Below are 19,977 nucleotides of genomic sequence, written 5' to 3'. Positions count from 1 at the left end.
GCCCAGGCCAGGCTGGAGTGCAATGGCATGATCTTGGCTCACTGCAACCTCCACCTCCTGGGTTCAAGGGATTCTCCTGCCTCAGCCTCCCTAGTAACTGGGATTATAGCACCACCATACCTGGCTAATTTTTGTATTTTTAGTAGAGGTGGCGTTTCACCATGTTGGCCAGGCTGGTCTTAAACTCTCGACCTCAGGTGATCCGCCTGCCTCGGCCTCCCAAAGTGCTGGGATTACAGGCGTGGGCCACTGACCCCAGCCAAATTCAAGTGAAAATATGTTTAATAGCATTTTAGCTCAGGAATTAAGGCAAAACTGAGTTTTGATTTGTGTACTGTAGTTTTCCTTCGATCTGTGTTGCAGTGTTACTGACAGTATAGGAAATGATTCCTAAAGTCATTTTAATGTTTATTCCTTTAAATCACTTTTGATTTGGTTGGGATAAATTAGTTCTCATTTTTTCTAGTTTACTGTATCATTTTGTTCATTTTCACATTTTATCCTGAATTTTTTTTTTGAGACAGAGTCTTGCTCTGTTGCTCAGGCTGGAGTGCAGTGGCATGATCTTGGCTTACTGCAACCTCCACCTCCCGAAGCGATTCTCCTGGCCCAACTTCCCGAGTAACTGGGATTATAGGCACCCACCATTACACCTGGCTAATTTTTGTATTTTTAGTAGAGACAGGGTTTCACCATGTTGGCTAGGCTGGTCTCGAACTCCTGACCTCAAGTGATCCAACTGCCTTGGCCTCCCAAAGTGCTGGAATTACAGGTGTGAGCCACTGCACCTGGCTTGAATTTTTTTTTTTTTTTTTTTTTTTAAACAGAGCCTTGCTCTGTTGCTCAGGCTAGAGTGCGGTGGTGCAATCTCGCTTACTGCAACCTTTGCTTCCCAGGCTCAAGTGATCCTCCCACCTCAGCCTCTTGAGTAGTTGGAACTAGAGGCATGCGCCACCACCTCACTTAATTTTTGTATTTTTTGTAAAGACGGGGTTTTTGCCATGTTGCCCAGGATGGTCTCAAACCCCTGTATTCAAGAGAGCCCCCCACCTTCGCCTCCCTAAGTGCTGGAATTATAGGCGTGAGCCACTGTGCCCGGCCCTGAATTTTTCATGTCACTTTTATGTGAACTTTTTTTCCCCACTTAACTTTTAATGGAATACCTATTTTTCTAGTGGTTTTTATATCTCTCACTTGAGAATTTTCATATCTGCTTGGAGCTTAATACTTTATTTATCTGTTATTTACTAGTAGAGTCTGGTTGTTTAGAATGTTCTATGAATTCATCTTAATGGTTCCCTGGAAGGCTAAGTGTAGTTTTGTGATTAATCACTGTGATTTTTTTAAAAAGTGAATTATACATTGGAGCACTGATAGTTTTAAAACCTTCACCAACTTTTTCCTTTATATTATTTAACTTTAGCTTGGAAATTGTGAACACTTTTGCTACTCTGTATCTGAATGTTATGGTTTCTTATTGCAGAGAGACAACTTTGGGTGGATCCATGAACTCTGTGTCTAAACTGATCCACTATGTAGGGTGGTTATCCACTACTGCAATGCGCTTGGAGAGCAACAGTACTTTCTTGCTGCACTTCATTTTGGATTTCTATGAGAAGGTAGTACACATTACATTTTCCCCATTTGGATTTTTGTGAAGGCTGTCCACTTTATTGGCTTATTATTTAAATTTTATGCACAAATATTAAGGTGGGCTATGATCTTATTAGCATCATTAAAATAACCTCACATTTTGAAGTTCATGATTATTTTCTCCCCAGAATAACTCACTTTCATAAACAAAGTGGAAAAACAAATGCCTTTATTTAGGGCCAGGTACCACTACATTGACCTGTGTTAATACTGGCCCTAGAGAGAAGTCTATCGTTAGCATTATTTTTTGTTCATCCCGTTCCCAACCCTGGCAGAAACCAAAAATATCTTGTTGTTTCTTCAGATCTCAATTTCTACCTTTCAACTGCCTTATTTCTCTTGCTACCTAGTACCCTTTTATTGTTTTATAGTATATGACCTGGACAGAACTATAGGTTGGTGCAAAAGTAATTGCAGTTTTTGCCATTGAAAACAATAGCAATAACCACAATTACTTTTGCACCAATTTAATATTATCCATGAAGTATCCATTATAGTCTCACTTTTCCCAGCTTCCTCTCTTTACTAATACCTAGTTGTCTTGTGTTATGCATTTGCTTAGAAGCATGCTCCTTTGTTTTCTAGGTTGACAGCTAACTCATATGATAAGTATTATGGGACTTAAGGAGAAAGAAATCCTTCCTTACTTTACCCTGTCCCCCTAACTTTAAGACCTTTCCCCGCCAAAAAATGAAAGATTTGAGTAATGGCCTTCTGGAAATAATCCTCTATAGTGTGGTTGATGTTTGGTGAAGTATATTTTAAGCAAGCTTGTAGTTACTTGTTTATTTAGGAGTTAGGCATGTCCAAGGCTAATGTTACATTATCTTATACTGATGATTCTTTAGGTGAACTTGGTTGGGGAGTTCTGGGGAATAGTCTATATACTGATGTTATCATTCTTCCTCCAAGGTGTGTGACATATATATAAATTATAACCTTCCGTTAGTGGTGTTGTTTCCTCCTGGGATCTTCTATTCTGCACTCCTCAGCCTGGATACCAGCATCCTGAACCAGCTGTGTTTTATTATGCACAGGTACAAAGCCTTTTTACCATTTTATGAAACAATGTATTATAATTCTCTCTTCCTCTTTCAGCTATAATACAATAAATATTCCTACTCGTCTTCTGCCAGGGCCTCTGGAAATCGGAAATGTGGCTTGCTTTTGGACATGACCTTCCGATATGAGGCCATGGTAGCCGTGTTGTTTTTAACTCCTCCACTGCTGTGGCTACGGAATAAAAAAAAAAATTCATAGTTAAGGACTTGTTGTGCAATGGTACTGTTGCACTCAGCGTTGTTCATTCTAATTGCTGTGTCTTCAGGAAAAATTAGTCATTTGGTGATAATTGCTTTGAGTGTTTGTAGCTTCTCTGGTAAAAATAACATTTTCTGGGAGATAAGGGGAGCTATTGCCAATTATGTGAAACTATAAGTATTATTTCTGGTCTCCTCTAATTCTTTCACTTGTGGACTGAAATTAGTTTCTTCAGTCCATAAGTGTGGACTTTTTTTTTTGAGACGGAGTTTCGCTCTTATCACTCGAGTGCAGTGACATAATCTTGGCTCACTGCAACCTCTGCTTCCCGGGTTCAAGCGATTCTCCCCCTCAGCCTCCCGAGTAGCTAGGATTACAGGTGATTGCCACCACACCTGGCTAATTTTTTGTATTTTTCGTAGAGCAGGGTTTCACCATGTTGGCCAGGCTCGTCTCGAACTCCTGACCTCAGGTGATCCACCCACCTTGGCCTCCCAAAGTGCTGGGGTTACAGGCATGAGCCACCATGCTCAGCTTAGTGTAGGCCTTGTTGGCATAACTTGTAGGACTGTGTCAAGGTTAAAATGTTTAAAAACTAATTAGTTGTTAATAGTTCTCAGACAAGAATTTCCCCTTTATCCTTTCTGCTGCACCTTTTTTTTTTTACATTAGGAAAATATATTCTATATCAGTGACTGCTTTTGAGCCTCTATTAATTTTTTTTTTATTATTTTACTTTAAGTTCTGGGATACATGTGCAGAACGTGCAGGTTTGTTACGTAGGTATACATGTGCCATGGTGGTTTGCTGCACCTATGAACCCATCATCTAGGTTTTAAGACCTGCATGCATTAGGTATTTGTCTTAATGCTCTTCCTCCCCTTGCCCTCCACCCCCTGGCAGGGCCCAGTGTGTGATGTTCTCCTCCCTGTGTCCATGTGTTCTCATCATTCAACTCCCATTTATGAGTGAGAATTCTATTAAATTTTTAATAGTGAAACATTGAAAGCATTTTTCATTGCTTATTTTTTATTTAGTCAAGTATACAACTTAAGTATACAATTTATTGAGCCTCTGTTAATTTTCACTTGAGGAGAATGTACCACAAAAGGATAAAATCCTTAACTAGACGACTGGATATTTGTGTATATGCACATTTGCATATATTTACATTTAAAATGTATTTTTTTTTTAATTTTACCATTTCAAAGGCATTATATTCAAAGTCATGTTAAATGTTTCATTCTGTTTGTTTTTTTCTGTTAGGTATCGTAAAAATTTGACTGCTGCAAAGAAAAATGAGTTGGTACAAAAGGTATGAATAAGAAAGCTCTGTGTTAAATCACTTTTGTTTAAAAATTAAGTCTAGATATTTATGACCTGATGGGAATAAGAAGGAAAGGGAAAATAGGTGATAGTGACAATTTTTTATTTCTTTCCCGTTAGACAAAATCAGAGTTCAATTTCAGCAGCAAGACTTATCAAGAATTTAATCACTATTTGACATCAATGGTTGGTTGCCTGTGGACGTCTAAACCCTTTGGGAAAGGAATATATATTGACCCTGAAATCCTAGAAAAAAACTGGAGTGACTGAATATAAAAACAGTTTAAATGTAATCCATCATCCTTCTTTCTTGAGTTATGCTGTTTCCTTTTTGCTGCAGGTAAGGGTATTTAAAGAATTTTTAGATTTTGTATTGTAATACTGTGATGGCGTATATAGGAAATGCCATAAATTTAATGTGTCTGAATTGTAAGACACGTGTTTAGTAATTTTTTTTTAAGTAACAACTAAATTTTGGGCATTGTGCTAGGCTCTGAGATTCCAGTTAATTTAAGTAAGTTTCTGTCCTCTAAGAGAGCTTGGGCTTGTAGCAGAGATAGGCTTGTAAACAAATTACTCTAATACAGTGTGGCAAAATGAGAAAAGGTTCAGTTGTAAGAAGGATGGGGGAGTGATTAGTCCAGTCCTGCCTGGGTAGAGGTGGTGCTATGTAAGGAAAGGCTTCATAGATGTGGAAGCTCTCATAAAATCCTTCTAGACAAGATAGAAAATATAGGCTAGATGATAGTACAATTAGAGTTAGAATCTTAGTCAAAGACTGCTGATTTAATGGATTGATATCAATGGAGGAGGGTTTATGTTTGTGTGTGTCCTTTTAGGACTTAATTCTCAGCCCTGTCACTTTCAACATTATGTGTGTGTGACATGGAGAAGAACTCAAATGGTAGTATCTGAAATGCATGGATGAGACAACAGGGTGGAATTACAAATAACCTGAAAGAAGTTGGACTCAGGATTCCCTTAACAGACTGGAACATTGAGAAATCTAACAAAATGAAAAAAAAGTGTGCAGGGTGCGGGAGATATTCATTGAATAAATTTTAATATACGTATACAATGAACCAGGCACTATAGTGAGTAAGACCCTCTGAGTGTTGTCGTCAGAGAGCTTAACATCTAGTCAGGGAAGCAGTCATTAAACAGACATCTTAGAAAAAACAATAATGAGTGATATAATAGGAGAAAGTACAGAGATGAAAAAATATAAAGGGGCGCTAAGTTCAGGATTTGCAGAAATGATGCTGATTGAAATTTTGAAGCGTGAACATGAGCTTGTCAAGATAGGAACAGAGTTTGAGGAAAAGTGCAAAGATGCAGAGCAAATATAGAACAGAAGTCAGCAAACTTTTCTTGTAGAGGGCCAGATTGTAAATATTTTAGATTTTACAGGCCACATGGTCTGTGTCAAGAGTACTCAACTTTATCATTGTAGCATGAAAGCAACTGTAGACAAAGCATAAACAAATGGTTATAGTTGTATTCCAGTAAAAAATTTATTTACAAACCAGGTGTTGAGCTAGAGTTTTGGTGTTGGGCTGTGGTTGGATGACCCCTATGTTAGAGCCTGTCATGTTTGAGGAACATGAGGTAGAATTGTAGGGCTAGAGCGGTGATTCTACACTGACTGAGCAGCAGAGTTGTCAGTGGTGCTTTTTTTTTTTTTTTGCTTTTTTTTTTTTTTTGAGATGGAGTCTCGCTCTTTCGCCCAGGCTAGAGTACAGTGGTGCGATCTTGGCTCACTGCAACCTCTGCCTCCCACGATCAAGCGATTCTCCTGCCTCAGCCTTCCGAATAGCTGGGATTACAAGTGCCCGCCACCATGCCCGGCTAATTTTTATATTTTTAGTAGAGACAGGGTTTCACCATGTTAGCCAGGGTGGTCTTGAACCCCTGACTTCAGGTGATCTGCCTGCCTCGGTCTCCCAAAGTGCTGAGATTATAGGCATGAGCCACCACGCCCAGCCAGTGGTGCTTTTTCAAAGTGTACATCCTTAGCTGCTCCCATGCTGAGACTCTGATTTAATAACTCTAGGGTGACATTCAGGACCCACCTTTTAAATAGTTCTGATATACAACAAGAGTTGAGAGCCACTGGGCTAGACTATAACATGGTAGGAGATGAGGTTTTGAAATGTAGTCAAGGACTAGATGCTGAGGAAAATAATACATAAGCCTCTGAAACCATATTGATTGATTTGAATATTTGAGTAAGAATTATATTTTTTAACTACATAGAAGAATTTCAGAGACTATAGTATAGTGATTTTCTGATATTCTTGTCTTTTTCTCTTTTCTTGCCTTCATAATAACTTATCATACAATATACAAAAACCTGTGTCAAATTAATAATATTCATATTACTACTAACATGAGGCTACTAGATGAAATTTTAAATGTTTGCAGGTCTTTTTCCCGCTGGACTAAATCCTTCTGCAAATGTAAGGTGCACATACTGTATTTTACATGCAGTTAGGTATATTTGTTATTTCTGTTTGTTTTCGTGTTTTACAGATTGCCTTATTTTTCTTTTTAAGACAAGGTGTCATTCTCACTCTCTGTCCCCCAGGATGGAGTGCACTGTCACAATCTTGGCTCACTACAGCCTTGACCTCGGGGGCTCAAGTGATCCTCCCATCTCTGCCTCCTGAGTAGCTGGGACTACAGGCGTGTGCCAACGCTCCTGGCTAGTTTTTTCATATTTGTAGGGATGGAGTTTCGCCATGTTGCCCAGGCTGGTCTCAAACTCCTGAGTTCAAGCGAGATGCCTGCCTCAGTCTCCCAAAGTGCTGGAATTAAAGGTGTGCACCACTGTGCCTGGCTACTTTTTGTTTTTAGATTTTATTTTGAAATATGTAAAAATGTACATAATTCTATACTATGAAAATCTCTCTTCTGTCCTTTCCTCTTCCATCTTTTACCATCTTCTGCCTTGAGATAACCATTTCTATTGCTTTTTGTTTTTTCCATCCAGTGTTTCCTTTCTTTAAACTTAGTAAGCATTGTTTTATAATCTGTATTTGATAATTCCATCGTCTGAAGTTTTTGAATGTCTGTTTCTGTTCCCCGCTTTTTTTTTTTTTTTTTTTTTTAACCTCTTTTGTGCTTCTTCCTCATACTGCTTTGTTTCTTTGTGTGCCCGGTTATCTTTGACCATGTGCTGGATACTTGGACTATTATTTTGTAGAAATAATTTGAACACTGAAATGATATCTTTCTGCACAGAGGACTTGCCTTTGCTTCTTACTGGTACCCAGTGGTGCTCTTTGTCTGGCACTACCCTAATCCAAGTTCTGTGTCTGAGATTCCCTGAACTATAGGAGGTCAGACTGCAAGCTTGTAAGAGGACTAATTTACTTCTGGTTATGTCTTACCTTGAAAGTATAGCCCATTGGGTTTCCAAGTTTAAAGTGGGGCATGATTTATAAGAGTTCCCAATTTTGGAAAACCCTGTGCTCTGAATTTAATTACCTTAGTTCTTTGAGGCCGTGGAAGTACAGTTCACTTTGGTAGCAAATTCCTCTGGATTGGCAAATTCCCTCAGGCCAAAAGTGATTTTGAGTATTAGACTGACTTCTTTGGGTTATCATCTTCTATATTTTGGCCTTGTAACTCCTTACCGTAGCATTAGCACCTTGTTACTTAAAAAAAAAAAAAAATCTACCTTTTGTTATGGAAAAGTGTCAAACATAACAAAGGTAGAATAGCATGATGAGGCCAGGCACGAGGTGGCTCACGCCTGTAATTGTAGCAGTTTGGGAGGCCAAGGCAGGCAGATCACTTGAGGTCAGTAGTTTGAGACCAGCCTGGCCAACATGGCAAAACCCCATCTCTACTAAAAGTACAAAAAATTAGCCAGGCGTTGTGGCACGTGCCTGTAGTCCCAGCTACTCAGGAAGCTGAGACAGGAGAATCACTTGAACCCAGGAGGCAGAGGTTGCAGTGAGCCGAGATGGCATCACTGCACTCCAGCCCAGGTGACAGAGCAAGACTCCATCTCAAAAAAAACAAAAAACAAAACACAAGAACAACAAAAAACAAATACACAGTTCAATGGCTTTTAGTTTAGTCATAGAACTGTGCATCCATCACTATCATCAATTTTAGAACATTTTCATTATTCCCAAAAGAAACATCACACCCCTTAGCTATCATTCCCCATGGCCTCCCACCTCCCAGTCTTAAGCAAACACTAATCTACTTTATATATCTATGTATTTGCCTGTTCTAGAAGTTCCTTTTTTTTTTTTGAGACGGAGTCTCGCTCTGCTGCCCAGGCTGGAGTGCAATGACGCAATCTCGGCTCACTGCAACCTCTGCCTCCCGGGTTCAAGCTATTCTCCTGCCTCAGCCCCGCAATAGCTGGGATGACAGGCGTGTGCCACCATGCCTGGCTAATTTTTTTGTATTTTTAGTAGAGACGGGGTTTCACCATGTTGGTCAGGCTGGTCTCGAACTCCTGACCTCGTGATCCGCCCACCTTGGCCTCCCAAAGTGCTGGGATTACAGGCGTGACCCACCCGGCCCGGCCTCTAGAAGTTTCAAATCAATGAAATCATACAATATGTGGTCTTCTGTGACTGGCTTCTTTCTTTTTCTTTTTTGAGACAGAGTCTTGCTCTGTCGCCTGGGCTGGAGTGCAGTTGTACCATTCCGGCTCACTGCAACCTCTGCCTCCTCGGTTCAAGCGATTCTCCTGCCTTAGCCTCCTGAGGCACTTGCCACCATGCCCAGCTAATTTTTTGTATTTTTAGTAGAGACAGGGTTTCACCATGTTGGCCAGGCTGGTCTCTTAACTCCTGACCTCAGGTAATCTGCTCAGCCTCCCATAGTGCTGGGATTACAGGCATGAGCCACAGTGCCCTGCCTGGCTTCTTTCACTTAGCATAATGTTTTCAGCATTCAGCTGTCTTATGGCATGTATCAGTACTTTGTTTTTACTGATAAATAATATTCCTTTGATAGATATGACACATTTTATTCATTTATCAATTGATGGACATTTTTATTGTTTTCACTTTTTGGTGATTATGAGTAAGTATTCTTGTAAAAGGTTTTGTGTGGACATATGTTTTCATTTCTCTGGGTATATATACTTAAGAGTGGGAATGCTAGATCATATGGTAACTCTGTTTAACCACTGGAAGAACTTCATACTTTTCCAAAGTAACAGCACCATTTCACATTCCCATCAGCAGTATGTGAGAGTTCCATTTTCTCCACCTCTTTCCTAACACTTTTTATCTTTTTTTTTTTTTTTTGGTTCTAGCCATCCTGGATGTGTGAAGTGGTATTTCATTGTGGTATTGATTTGCATTTCCATGGTAGCTATTGATGTTTAACATCTTTTCATGTGCTTATTGATCATTTATATATTTTCTTTGGAGAAATTATATTCAGAATAGAAATGTTTAAATTTTTTTTTTTTAAGTTTTTTAGTTTCTTACTTTTTTTTTTTTTTTTTTTTTGAGATGGTCGTTCGGTAGCTCAGGATGGAGGGTAGTGGCACAATCACAACTTACTGCAGCCTGGAACTCCAGAGCTCAATTGATCCTCCCACTTCAGCCTCCTGAGTAGCTGGGACTACAAGTGCACACCACCACTCCTGACTCATTTTTTGTAGAAAGAGTTTCACCATGTTGCCCAGGCTGGTCTGGAAATCCTGGGCTCAAATGGTCCTATCCGGGTTGGCCTCCCAGAGTGCTGGGATTACAGGTGTGAGCCACCACACCTGGCCCTTTGCTCATTTTTTAATGAGTTTATTTGTGATTTTATTATCAAGTTATAATAGTTCTTTTACATTCTAGATACAAATCCTTTATCAAATATGTAATTTGCAAATTGTCTCCAATTTTGTGGGTTGTCTTTACTTTTTTGTTAATGTCTTTTGATTTACAAAAGGTTTTAATTTTGATGAAATGAAATTTCACTTTTTTTTCCTATTGCTTATGCTTTTGTAGAGCTTAAGAAATCACTGCCTAACCCAAGGTTATAAAGATTTACTCCTCTGTTTTGTCTGAGAATTTTATAGTTTTAACTCTTATATTTGGGTTTTTAAAATCGATTTTATCTCTTGTATATGTTGTGATTTAAGTATACAACTTCATTTTTGTGTGTGTGAGTACACAAATGTACCCACACCATTTGTTGAAAAGGCTACTCTTTCCCATTAAAATGTCTTGGCACCCTTGTCTAAAATCAATGGACCATAGATGTATGGACTCTTAATTCTATTTTATGGATCTATATGTCTATCCTTATGCCAGTAAATGCTGTCTTGATTAGTATAGCTTTGTAGTAAGATTTGAAATCAGGAAATATGAGTTCCCCAACTTGTTCTTCTTTTTCAAGATTGTTTTGGCTATTCTTGGTTCCTTGAAATTCCATATGAATTTTAGAACCAGCTTATTAATTTCTGTAAAGAATCCAGGCCAGGCACAGTGGCTCACACCTGTAATCCTAGCACTTTGGGAGACTGAGATGGGTGGACCACCTGTGGTCAAGAGTTTGGGACCAGACTGGCCAACATGGTGAAATGTTGGCCATTTCTCTACTAAAAGTACAAAAATTAGCCAGGCGTAGTGGCACATGCCTGTAATCCCAGCTGCCAGCTACTCGAGAGGCTGAGGTGGGAGAATCGCTTGAACCCGGGGAGCGGAGTTTGCAGTGAGCTGAGATTGCGCCACTTCACTCCAGCCTGGGTGAAAGAGCAAAACTCTGTCTCAAAAAAAAAAAAAAAAAAAGAATCCAGCTGCTATTCTGATAGATAATAGCTTGTAATCTGTAGAAATCTGGGTAGTATTGCCATCCTAATAATATTCTTCCAATGCATGAACATCATATGTTGTTCCATTTATGTAGGTCTTCAGTTTTTTCCAACAATATTTTGCAGTTTTCAGATTATAAATTTTATACTTCTTTGGTTAAATTTATTCCTAAGTATTGTGTTTTTTGATGTTATCATAAATGGAATATTTTTCTTGATTTCAGTTTTGGATTGCTTATTGCTATTATATAGAAATGCAATTGATCTGCATCCATATATTGATCTTATATCTCATAATGTTGTTGAACTCATTTATTAGTTTTTATAGCTTTTTGGTATATTCCTTAGGATTTTCCACATACAAGATTATGTCTTCTGCAAATAGAGATAGTTTTGTTTTTTCCTTTTAAATTTGAATGCCTTTTCTTTGTCTTGCCTAATTGTACTGCCTAGAACCTCAGGTACTATGTCGAATAAAATGGCAAGAATGGCCACTTAATCGTAGGGAGAAACATTTCACTTTGTCGTTTGTCAGGTTGGGGAACTGCCCTTCTATTTCTAGTTTGTTGAATGGTGTTTTTTGGTGGAATCTCGTTCTTCTTGCCCAGGCTGGAGTGCAGTGGTGCAGTCTTGGCTCACTGCAACCTCCACCTCCTGGGTTCAAGCAATTCTCTTGCCTCAGTGTCCCAAGTAGCTGGGATTATAGGCACCTGCCACCACGCCCGGCTATTTTTTGTATTTTTAGTAGAGATGGGGTTTTACCATGTTGGCCAGGCTGGTCTTGAACTCCTGACCTCAGGTGATCTGCCCACCTCGGCCTCCCAAAGTGCTGGGATTACAGACGTGAGCCACCACGCCTGGCCGAATTTTTTTTTTTTTATTATGAATGGGTGTTAGATGTTGTGAAACGATTTTTCTGCATCTATAAACATGGTTTTGTGGTTTTTGTCCTCTATTCTACTGATATGGTATATTATATTAATTGAGGTTCAGATGTTTAACCAACCTTGCGTTCTTAGAATAAATCCTGTTTGGTGATGGATAACAATTCCCTTTTACACATTACTGGGTACTTTTTTTTTTGTAACCCTCTATAGCACACAGGCTTACTAAATTCAGGAAGGGCAACCAAAAACTCTTTTTACAAGTCTTATAGATTCTTGGAAACAAACAGATTTGACTATTGAATAAAAAATGTTAAAGCATATAAGTGACCAGTTTAGTTTGGAAAATAGCTCAGGCTAGATTGTCATGTAAGACTTTTATGAGGTAATGTTGAACTTCATAAAGACAAGTGAGTCAAGTGCAGCCGTAAATGATTGTAATGATAATAATTATTATGATGGTACTAATGTTTTGCCTTGCCTTTGTTTAATAACTTACCCTCTTTTTTTTTTTTTTTTGAGACAGAGTTTCACTCTTGTCACCCAGGCTGGAGTGGAATGGCACGATCTTGGCTTACTGCAACCTCTGCCTCCTGGGTTCAAGTAATTCTCCTGTCTCAGCCTCCTGAGTAGCTAGGATTATAGGTACCCGCCACCACACCCAGCCAATTTTTGTGTTTTTAGTAGAGATGGGTTTCACCATGTTGGTTAGGCTGGTCTCGAACTCTTGACCTCAGGTGGTCCTCCCTCCTCAGCCTCCCTAAGTGCTGGGATTACAGGTGTGAGCCACCGCTCCTGCCTTATCCTCTTTTTTTAAGTACCACAATATACATTGACTCTTTGATTATCAAAGCAGTCCTGTAAGGTTGTAAGTTTAGGCACCATTATTCCCATCTGAAAGGGGAAGGAATAGCCTCAGGAAGATTGATTTATTGCTAAAAGGGAAAAATAATTAACAATTATTTATTTGTTTATTTATTTATTTATTATTTTTCAGTGTTTTATTTCCATAGGTTTTTGGGGGACAGGTGGTATTTGGTTACATGAGTAAGTTATTTAGTGGTGATTTGTGAGATTTTGGTGCACACATCACCCGAGCAGTATACACTGAACCCAATTTGTAGTCTTTTATCCCTCACTCCCTTCCCACCCTTTCCCCGAGTCCCCAGAGTCCATTGTGTCATTCTTATGCCCTTGCATCCTCATAGCTTAGCTCCCACTTATGAGTGAGAACATACGATGTTTTTTTTTTCCATTCCTGAGTTACTTCACTTAGAATAATGGTCTCCAATCCCATCTAGATTGCTGCAAATGCCATTAATTCATTCATTTTTATGGCTGAGTAGTATTTCATCATATATATATGCCACAGTTTATTTACCCACTCATTGATTGATGGGTGTTTGGGTTAGTTCCACATTTTTGCAATTGCAAATTCTGCTGCTATAAACATGCATGCACAAGTGCCTTTTTTTTGTATAATGACTTCTTTTCCTCTGGGTACATACCCAGTAGTGGGATTGCTGGATCAAATGGTAGTTCTACTTTTAGTTCTTTAAGGAATCTCCACACTGTTTTCCATAGTAGTTGTACTAGTTTACATTCCCATCAGCAGTGTAGAAGGGTTCCCTTTTCACCGCATCCATGCCAACATCTATTATTTTTTTATTTTATTTTTATTATGGCCAGGAATTAACAATTATTGAAGACTTGTGACTCGCCAGACTTGGCCTATAATGTACATATATGTATTAGGCCTCAAAACTAGGTATCACCATCCCTGTTTTACAGGAGAGGAAGCTGAACTCAAAGAGGTGGAGTAAATTGACCCTGGATCAGTGACAAGCAAGAGAGGACACTGGGGCCATGCACTGTGATTCATGCTTGTAATCCCAGCACTTTGGGAGGCTAAGGTGGGAGGATTGCTTGAGCCCAGGAGTTTGAGACCAGCCTTGGCAATATAGTGTGATGCTGTCTTTACATAAAAACTTAGCTTGGTTTGGTGGCATGCACCTGTGCTCTCAGTTACTTGGGAAGTTGAGGTGGGAGGATCACATGAGCCTAGGAAGTCAAGGTTGCTGTGAGCTGTGATTGCTCCATTGAACTCTAGCCTGGGTGACAGAGTGAGACCTTGTCTCAAAAACAAAAAGGGACATTGTTTTTCTTTTTCTTTTTCTTTTTTTTTTTTATTTTTTTTAAAATTTGGGGTATTTATATGATATTTTGATACAGCATACAATATGTAATGATCAAGTTAGAGTAAATGGGATATCTATCAATTCAAACACTTACCATTTTTCCATGTTAAGAATATCCCAAATCTCTTCTAGCCACTTTGAAATATACAATAAATTATTACTTATAGTCACACTACTGTGATATTAAACACTAGAACGTATTCCTTCTATCTAACGTATTTTGGACCCATTAACCAACCTCTCTTCACACCTGTCCCCCACCCCCTTCTCCTAGCCTCCGGTGACCATCATTCTACTCTCTACCTCCATGAGATCCACTTTTTTAGCTCCCACATATGTGTGAGAACATGCAATGTTTGTCTTTCTGTGCTTGGCTTATTTCATTTACCATAATGTACTCCACTTCCAACCACATAGCCACAAATGACAGAATTTCATTATTTTGTATGGTTGAATAATATCCCATTGTATATATCTACCACATTATCCATTCATCTGTCGATGGATACATTATTGGTAGTTTAATAGGAATAGCATTGAATCTGTAAATTGCTTTGGGCAGTGTGGCTTTTTTTTTTTTTTTTTTCTTCCGGGAAAAAAAAAAAAAGTGTCTCGCTCTGTCACCCAGGCTGGAGTGCAATGGCGCAATCTCAGCTCACCACAACCTCCTCCTCCCAGGTTCTAGCGATTCTCCTGCCTCCGCCTCCCAAGTAGCTGGGATTACAGGCATGTGCCACCACCCCCGGCTGATTTTTGTATTTTTAGTAGGGATGGGGTTTCGCCATGTTGGTCAGACTGGTCTTGAACTCCTGACCTCAAGCGATCCACCCGCCTAGGCCTCCCAAAAGTGCTGGGATTATAGGCATGAGCCACTGTGCCCGGCCAATAGCGATCACTTTGGCTTCTTTTTGGAGTATGGGGTTTTAAGAAGAAGCCCGAGGGGGAACAGGAACACCCATTAGGTGGCTATTGCTGAAGTCTAGACAACAGATATTGATAGTGATTTGTATCCAAGGGGTAGTAATGGAAATTGACAGAAATGGACTGATTTGAGGTATATTGCAGTGGTAGAACAGATGGGACTTGATGATAGTTTGATTGGAAGTGGGAATGAGAAAATGACTTTTTTTTTTTTTTTTCTTGAGACGGAGTATCCCTCTGTCGCTCAGGCTGGAGTGCAGTGTGTGATCTCGGCTCACTGCAAGCTCTGCCTCCTGGGTTCACGCCATTTCTCCTGCCTCAGCCTCCCGAGTAGCTGGGACTACAGGTGCCCGCCACCACGACTGGCTAATTTTTTGTATTTTTTAGTAGAGATGGGGTTTCACCGTGTTAGCCAGGATGGTCTTGATCTCCTGACCTCGTGATCTGCCTTCCTCGGCCTCCCAAAGTGCTAAGATTACAGGCGTGAGCCACCGCGCCTGGCCTTTTTTTTCTTTGTGAGACAGAGTTTCGCTCTTGTTGCCCAGGTTGAAGTGCAATGACATGATTTTGGCTCTCTGAAACCTCCGCCTCCCGAGTTCAAGTGATTTTCCTGCCTCAGCCTCCCAAGTAGCTGGAATTACAGGCGCCTACCGTGCCCAACTAATTTTTTTGTATTTTTAGTAGAGACGGGTTTTCACCATGTTAACCAGGCTGGTCTTGAACTCCTGACCTCAGGTGATCCGCCTGCCTCGGCCTCCCAAAGTGTTGGGATTACAGGCGTGAGCCACCGCGCCCGGCTGACTTTTTGGTTTTTTGACTTGAACAGTTGAGTTGGTGGTAGTTCCATTTATTATTAAGAGGAATACTGATGAGAGAACAGGAGAGGTTATTTTGTTTTGTGAGGAGGACAATTTGAGAATCAAGTTCTGTTTGACCTGCTTAAATTTGAGATGCTTGTTAGACATCCAAGAAAAAAATGTAAGTAGACAGTTGGAGCTTGGTGTTCAGAAGAAATGTTCAAGCTAGAGAAATAAATAGAATATGGAATTCATCAGTGAGTAGTATATTCATCAATTTCAAAAACTTTTTTTTTCATTTTCCTGCTCCTAAAAGATCAGATACATCGTGTGATCATTGTCAGTCAGGTAGGAATAATGGCATATTTGTCATTTGCTATTGGAGTGTGCACAGGCAGACTGCCAGAATCAGACTTTGCAGGATGAATGTCAGCAGCTTGGGGAAAAAATCTGGAGACAATATTGGAGCATTGTTGTAATCCTCAAAAACCCAATGATGTGGAGGGAGGGAGGGCAGAAGCAGTGATTCATACTTGTTATGGACTTTCCTGAAGCAGAAGCCGAAAGTAGTTAGCTTTATATAATTGAGACCCCAGCACCATTAGCTTTTAGTTCTTTTTTTTTTTTGATGGAGTCTTGCTCTGTTGCCCAGGCTGGGGTTCAGTGGCATGATCTCGGCTCACTGCAACCTCCGCCTCCCAGGTTCAAGCAATTCTCCCGCCTCAGCCTCCCGAGTAGCTGGAATTACAGGTGCATGCCACCATGCCCGGCTAATTTTTGTATTTTTTTTTTTTTTTTTTTAGTAGAGACGGGGCTTCACCACGTTGGCCCGGCTGGTCTCAAACTTCTGACCTTGTGATCCATCTTCCTCGGCCTCCCAAAGTGCTGGGATTACAGGCATAAGCCACCATGCCCGGCCTAGCTTTTAGTTCTTCTAAGAAATGCGTTGTATGTTTCCAGTAGCCAAGAGAGGACTTTGAATGTTCCCATAGCAAAGAAATAATGTTTACAGTGATAGATATGCTAATTACCTTGGTTTGATCATTAAACAATGTATACACATATTGAAACATTGCATTGTACCACATAGATATGTACAATTATTATGTGTCAGTGAAAAGAAAAAAGAAATGGTACGTAACCAACACTATGGCACAGAGGATGATGTGGTGTGAAAAAATATAGACATCCCACAACTCAGAGGAGTTGTACTCTGAATAGAGGGATTGTACTCCGAATATGAAGTTTTAGAAGTACTTTCACCAGTTTATTTTGTTTATATTTACTATCTTATGTTTATAAAATGATATATGATACAAACCTGCCTACATCTAAAACAACTATTTTAATCATTCTAACAATTCTGTTAAAAAAGCATTGTGTTATACATAGTTTATTTATTTGAATAGAGACAAGGTCTCATGTTGACCAGGCTGATCTCGAACTCCTGGTCTCAAGAGATCTGCCCGGCTTGGCCTCCCAAAGTGTTGAGATTACAGGTGTGAGCCACTGTACCCGGCCTGTTATACATAGTTTAGGAGTTTTAACTTAGCAATAATTTTTAAAATGTTATTTCTTAAAGCTGATGGATATTTGAAAGGAATCCAAAAGTGATGGTAGGAATAGAACTTTGCAAATGAGCAAGTGAAGTGCCATCTTAATTTTCTGATGATTTGTACTAACCAAGTATTTCTATCCCCATATCTCCCCACTTCTTTTTTGTTTTGTTTTGTTTTTTGTTTGTTTGTTTTTAAGGAAAGCCCAGAAGAAAGGACAGTAAACGTGAGCTCTATTCAGGTAAATAAATTTACTTTCATCATGTTGAGGGATTTCATACAGCTTAATTTCATCAAGAGAATTTATGCCTTTCCTTTTTTCCAAACCTTAAGCCTGCTGCCTCCACAAAGTCAAAATGAAGTGTTTGCCTTCCAAATTCATTCCAATGACTTTAATGTGAATTTATTGGCACTTATTCTTTCTAGTCTTATCTAGGATATAACTCTTGATAGTTACAGTTGCATATATATAAAGTGTGACTGTAATGAGACTGGTGTAACAAAACCGTACATAGGCCGGGCATTGTGGCTCATGCCTGCAATCCCAGCACTTGGGGAGGTCGAGGCAGGAGGATCCCTTGAGGCCTGGATTTTTTTTTTTTTTTTTTGAGAAGGAGTCTTCCTCTGTCCCCCAGGCTGGAGTGCGGTGGTGTAATCTCAGCTCACTGCAACCACTGCCTCCCGGGTTCAAGTGATTCTCCTGCCTCAGCCTCCCGAGAAGCTGGGATTACAGGTGTGTACCACCATGCCTGGCTAATTTTTGTTTTTTCAGTAGAGAAGATGTTTCTCCCTGTTGGCCAGCTGGTCTCAAACTCCAGACCTCAAGTGATCTACCCGCCTTGGCCTCCCAAAGTGCTGGGATTATGGACATGAGCCCCCGCACCCGGAGTCCTGGAATTTGAGATCATCCTGGGCAATGTAGCAAGACCATGCCTGTACTAAAATTTTAAAAAATTAGCCAGGCATAGTGGCTTATGCCTGTGGTCCCAGCTACTCGGGAGGCTGAGGCAGGAGGATTGCTTGAGGCTGGGAAGTCGGGGCTACAGCGAGCTGTGATCACTGCTGCATTCCAGCTTGGGCAACAAACAGAGCAAAACCCTATCTCAAAAAATAAAAAAACAAACCATATATAATTATCTCATTATCAAAAACTGCTATTTACATATTTAATATAGGCAGTAATGTAATAATATCGGCTCCTATGTTATCTCCTAGAGTGTGAGAATGATGACACATTTCCATTGCGTAGTACTTAAATTTTTTTGCCAACATAATAAAATGGATGTTTAGCCCTTGGAATTGGGTACTTTCTGGTTTAAATGTTACTTAGTGACTGAGCTCATTTTCCCCCGGAACTAATTTTGATATGTGCATGCAGGATGCTGCAAACTCTTCCTAGAGAAAGAGAAGGAAATAGAGAAAAAGCATAGTAAAATATTTGATAAGTAATTTTCCTTTTTCTGTGCCTGCAGGGAAAGAAATGGAGCTGGTATTTGGACTATTTATTTTCACAGGGATTACAAGGCTTGAAACTTTTTATAAGAAGTAGTGTTCATCATTCTTCCATTCCCAGAGCAGAGGGCATAAACTACAACAATCAATATTAAATGAATGTTGACATAAACTGAGCATACTGGACAAAACTCCCTCCTCATTGCTAGAGCAAAATGGCTCACCTTGAGTTCCCATTTTCATTTTACTAACAGATTGCCATCCTCAAGGAGTACTCAGACTGGCCTTCTGTTCATGGCTTAGGAGAGCCTTGGTGTGGCTAACTGATTTTTAAAGATTTAGATTTTTTTTAGCCTACCAGTGAAAAATGGACCCCTTCATCATCAGGCTCTGCCTTCTACCAAATTATACATGAAAAGACACATCTGTTTTGTGGTAGGATTTTTTCACATTTTGGGGTACTATGAGCTGCATTGATGGAAGACAGCAGGCAATATGTGGTGACAGTTAATTCACAGGCATAAACATGCAAAATACTTTGCTGCCTCTGGGGATATTGTCATTTCTCTTACCGTGAACAACAGCAGTAGCACCAAGTTAACAGGATGCAACATGTATGACTCTAAAAGCCCTAAGTAGTTGGTAACTTCCTGGGCCTTCAATCATAGCAATTTGATGAGGGAAGGAAGGAAAGAGGATTTGTTGGGTAATCAAGACATTCCTGTATATGTCTGATTTCATGGAACTGGTCTATTTTGTTTGTGTGTATTGTATATGTATATGTGTATGTGTGTGTCTGTAGCTTCAGTTTTTAAGTGTTAAGGACTAAATAAACTAACTGAAATTTTACTTTTAGAAGGAATTCTGAAGTTTAAAAAAAATAATAGCTAGAATATCTTGCTGAAAATGTACTATAAAATTTTGCCTGCTGGGCGTGGTGGCTTACGCCTATAATCCCAGCACTTTGGGAGGCCAAGTTGGGTGGATCATGAGGTCAGGAGTTTGAGATGAGGCTGACCAATATGGTAAAACCCCGTCTCTACTAAAAATACAAAAAATTGGCCGGGCATGGTGGCATGTGCCTGTAGCCCCAGCTACTCAGGAGGCTGAGGCAGGAGAATTGCTTGAACCTGGGAGGCGGAGGTT

At 39.8% G+C, this 19,977-nt stretch overlaps 1 protein-coding gene across 1 annotated transcript in view; it reads left to right on the top strand.

Annotated features, from left to right (window-relative positions):
• CENPI (centromere protein I) overlaps positions 1–19,684 on the top strand; it is a 67,875-nt gene extending 48,191 nt beyond the window's left edge. The window contains 7 exon segments of the mRNA XM_009197941.3: positions 1,484–1,619; positions 2,566–2,690; positions 4,180–4,228; positions 4,360–4,491; positions 4,493–4,579; positions 17,579–17,620; positions 18,852–19,684. Of these exon segments, the coding sequence (XP_009196205.2) occupies positions 1,484–1,619; positions 2,566–2,690; positions 4,180–4,228; positions 4,360–4,491; positions 4,493–4,579; positions 17,579–17,620; positions 18,852–18,986 (706 nt within the window). The 3' untranslated portion in view covers positions 18,987–19,684.
• Positions 19,685–19,977: the final 293 nt, after the last annotated feature.

This window comes from Papio anubis, chromosome X, assembly GCF_008728515.1.
Source record: "Papio anubis isolate 15944 chromosome X, Panubis1.0, whole genome shotgun sequence".
NCBI classification, from domain to species: domain Eukaryota; kingdom Metazoa; phylum Chordata; class Mammalia; order Primates; family Cercopithecidae; genus Papio; species Papio anubis.
Note: the sequence above shows the minus strand (reverse complement) of the source record. Positions and strands in the feature narration are given on the sequence as shown.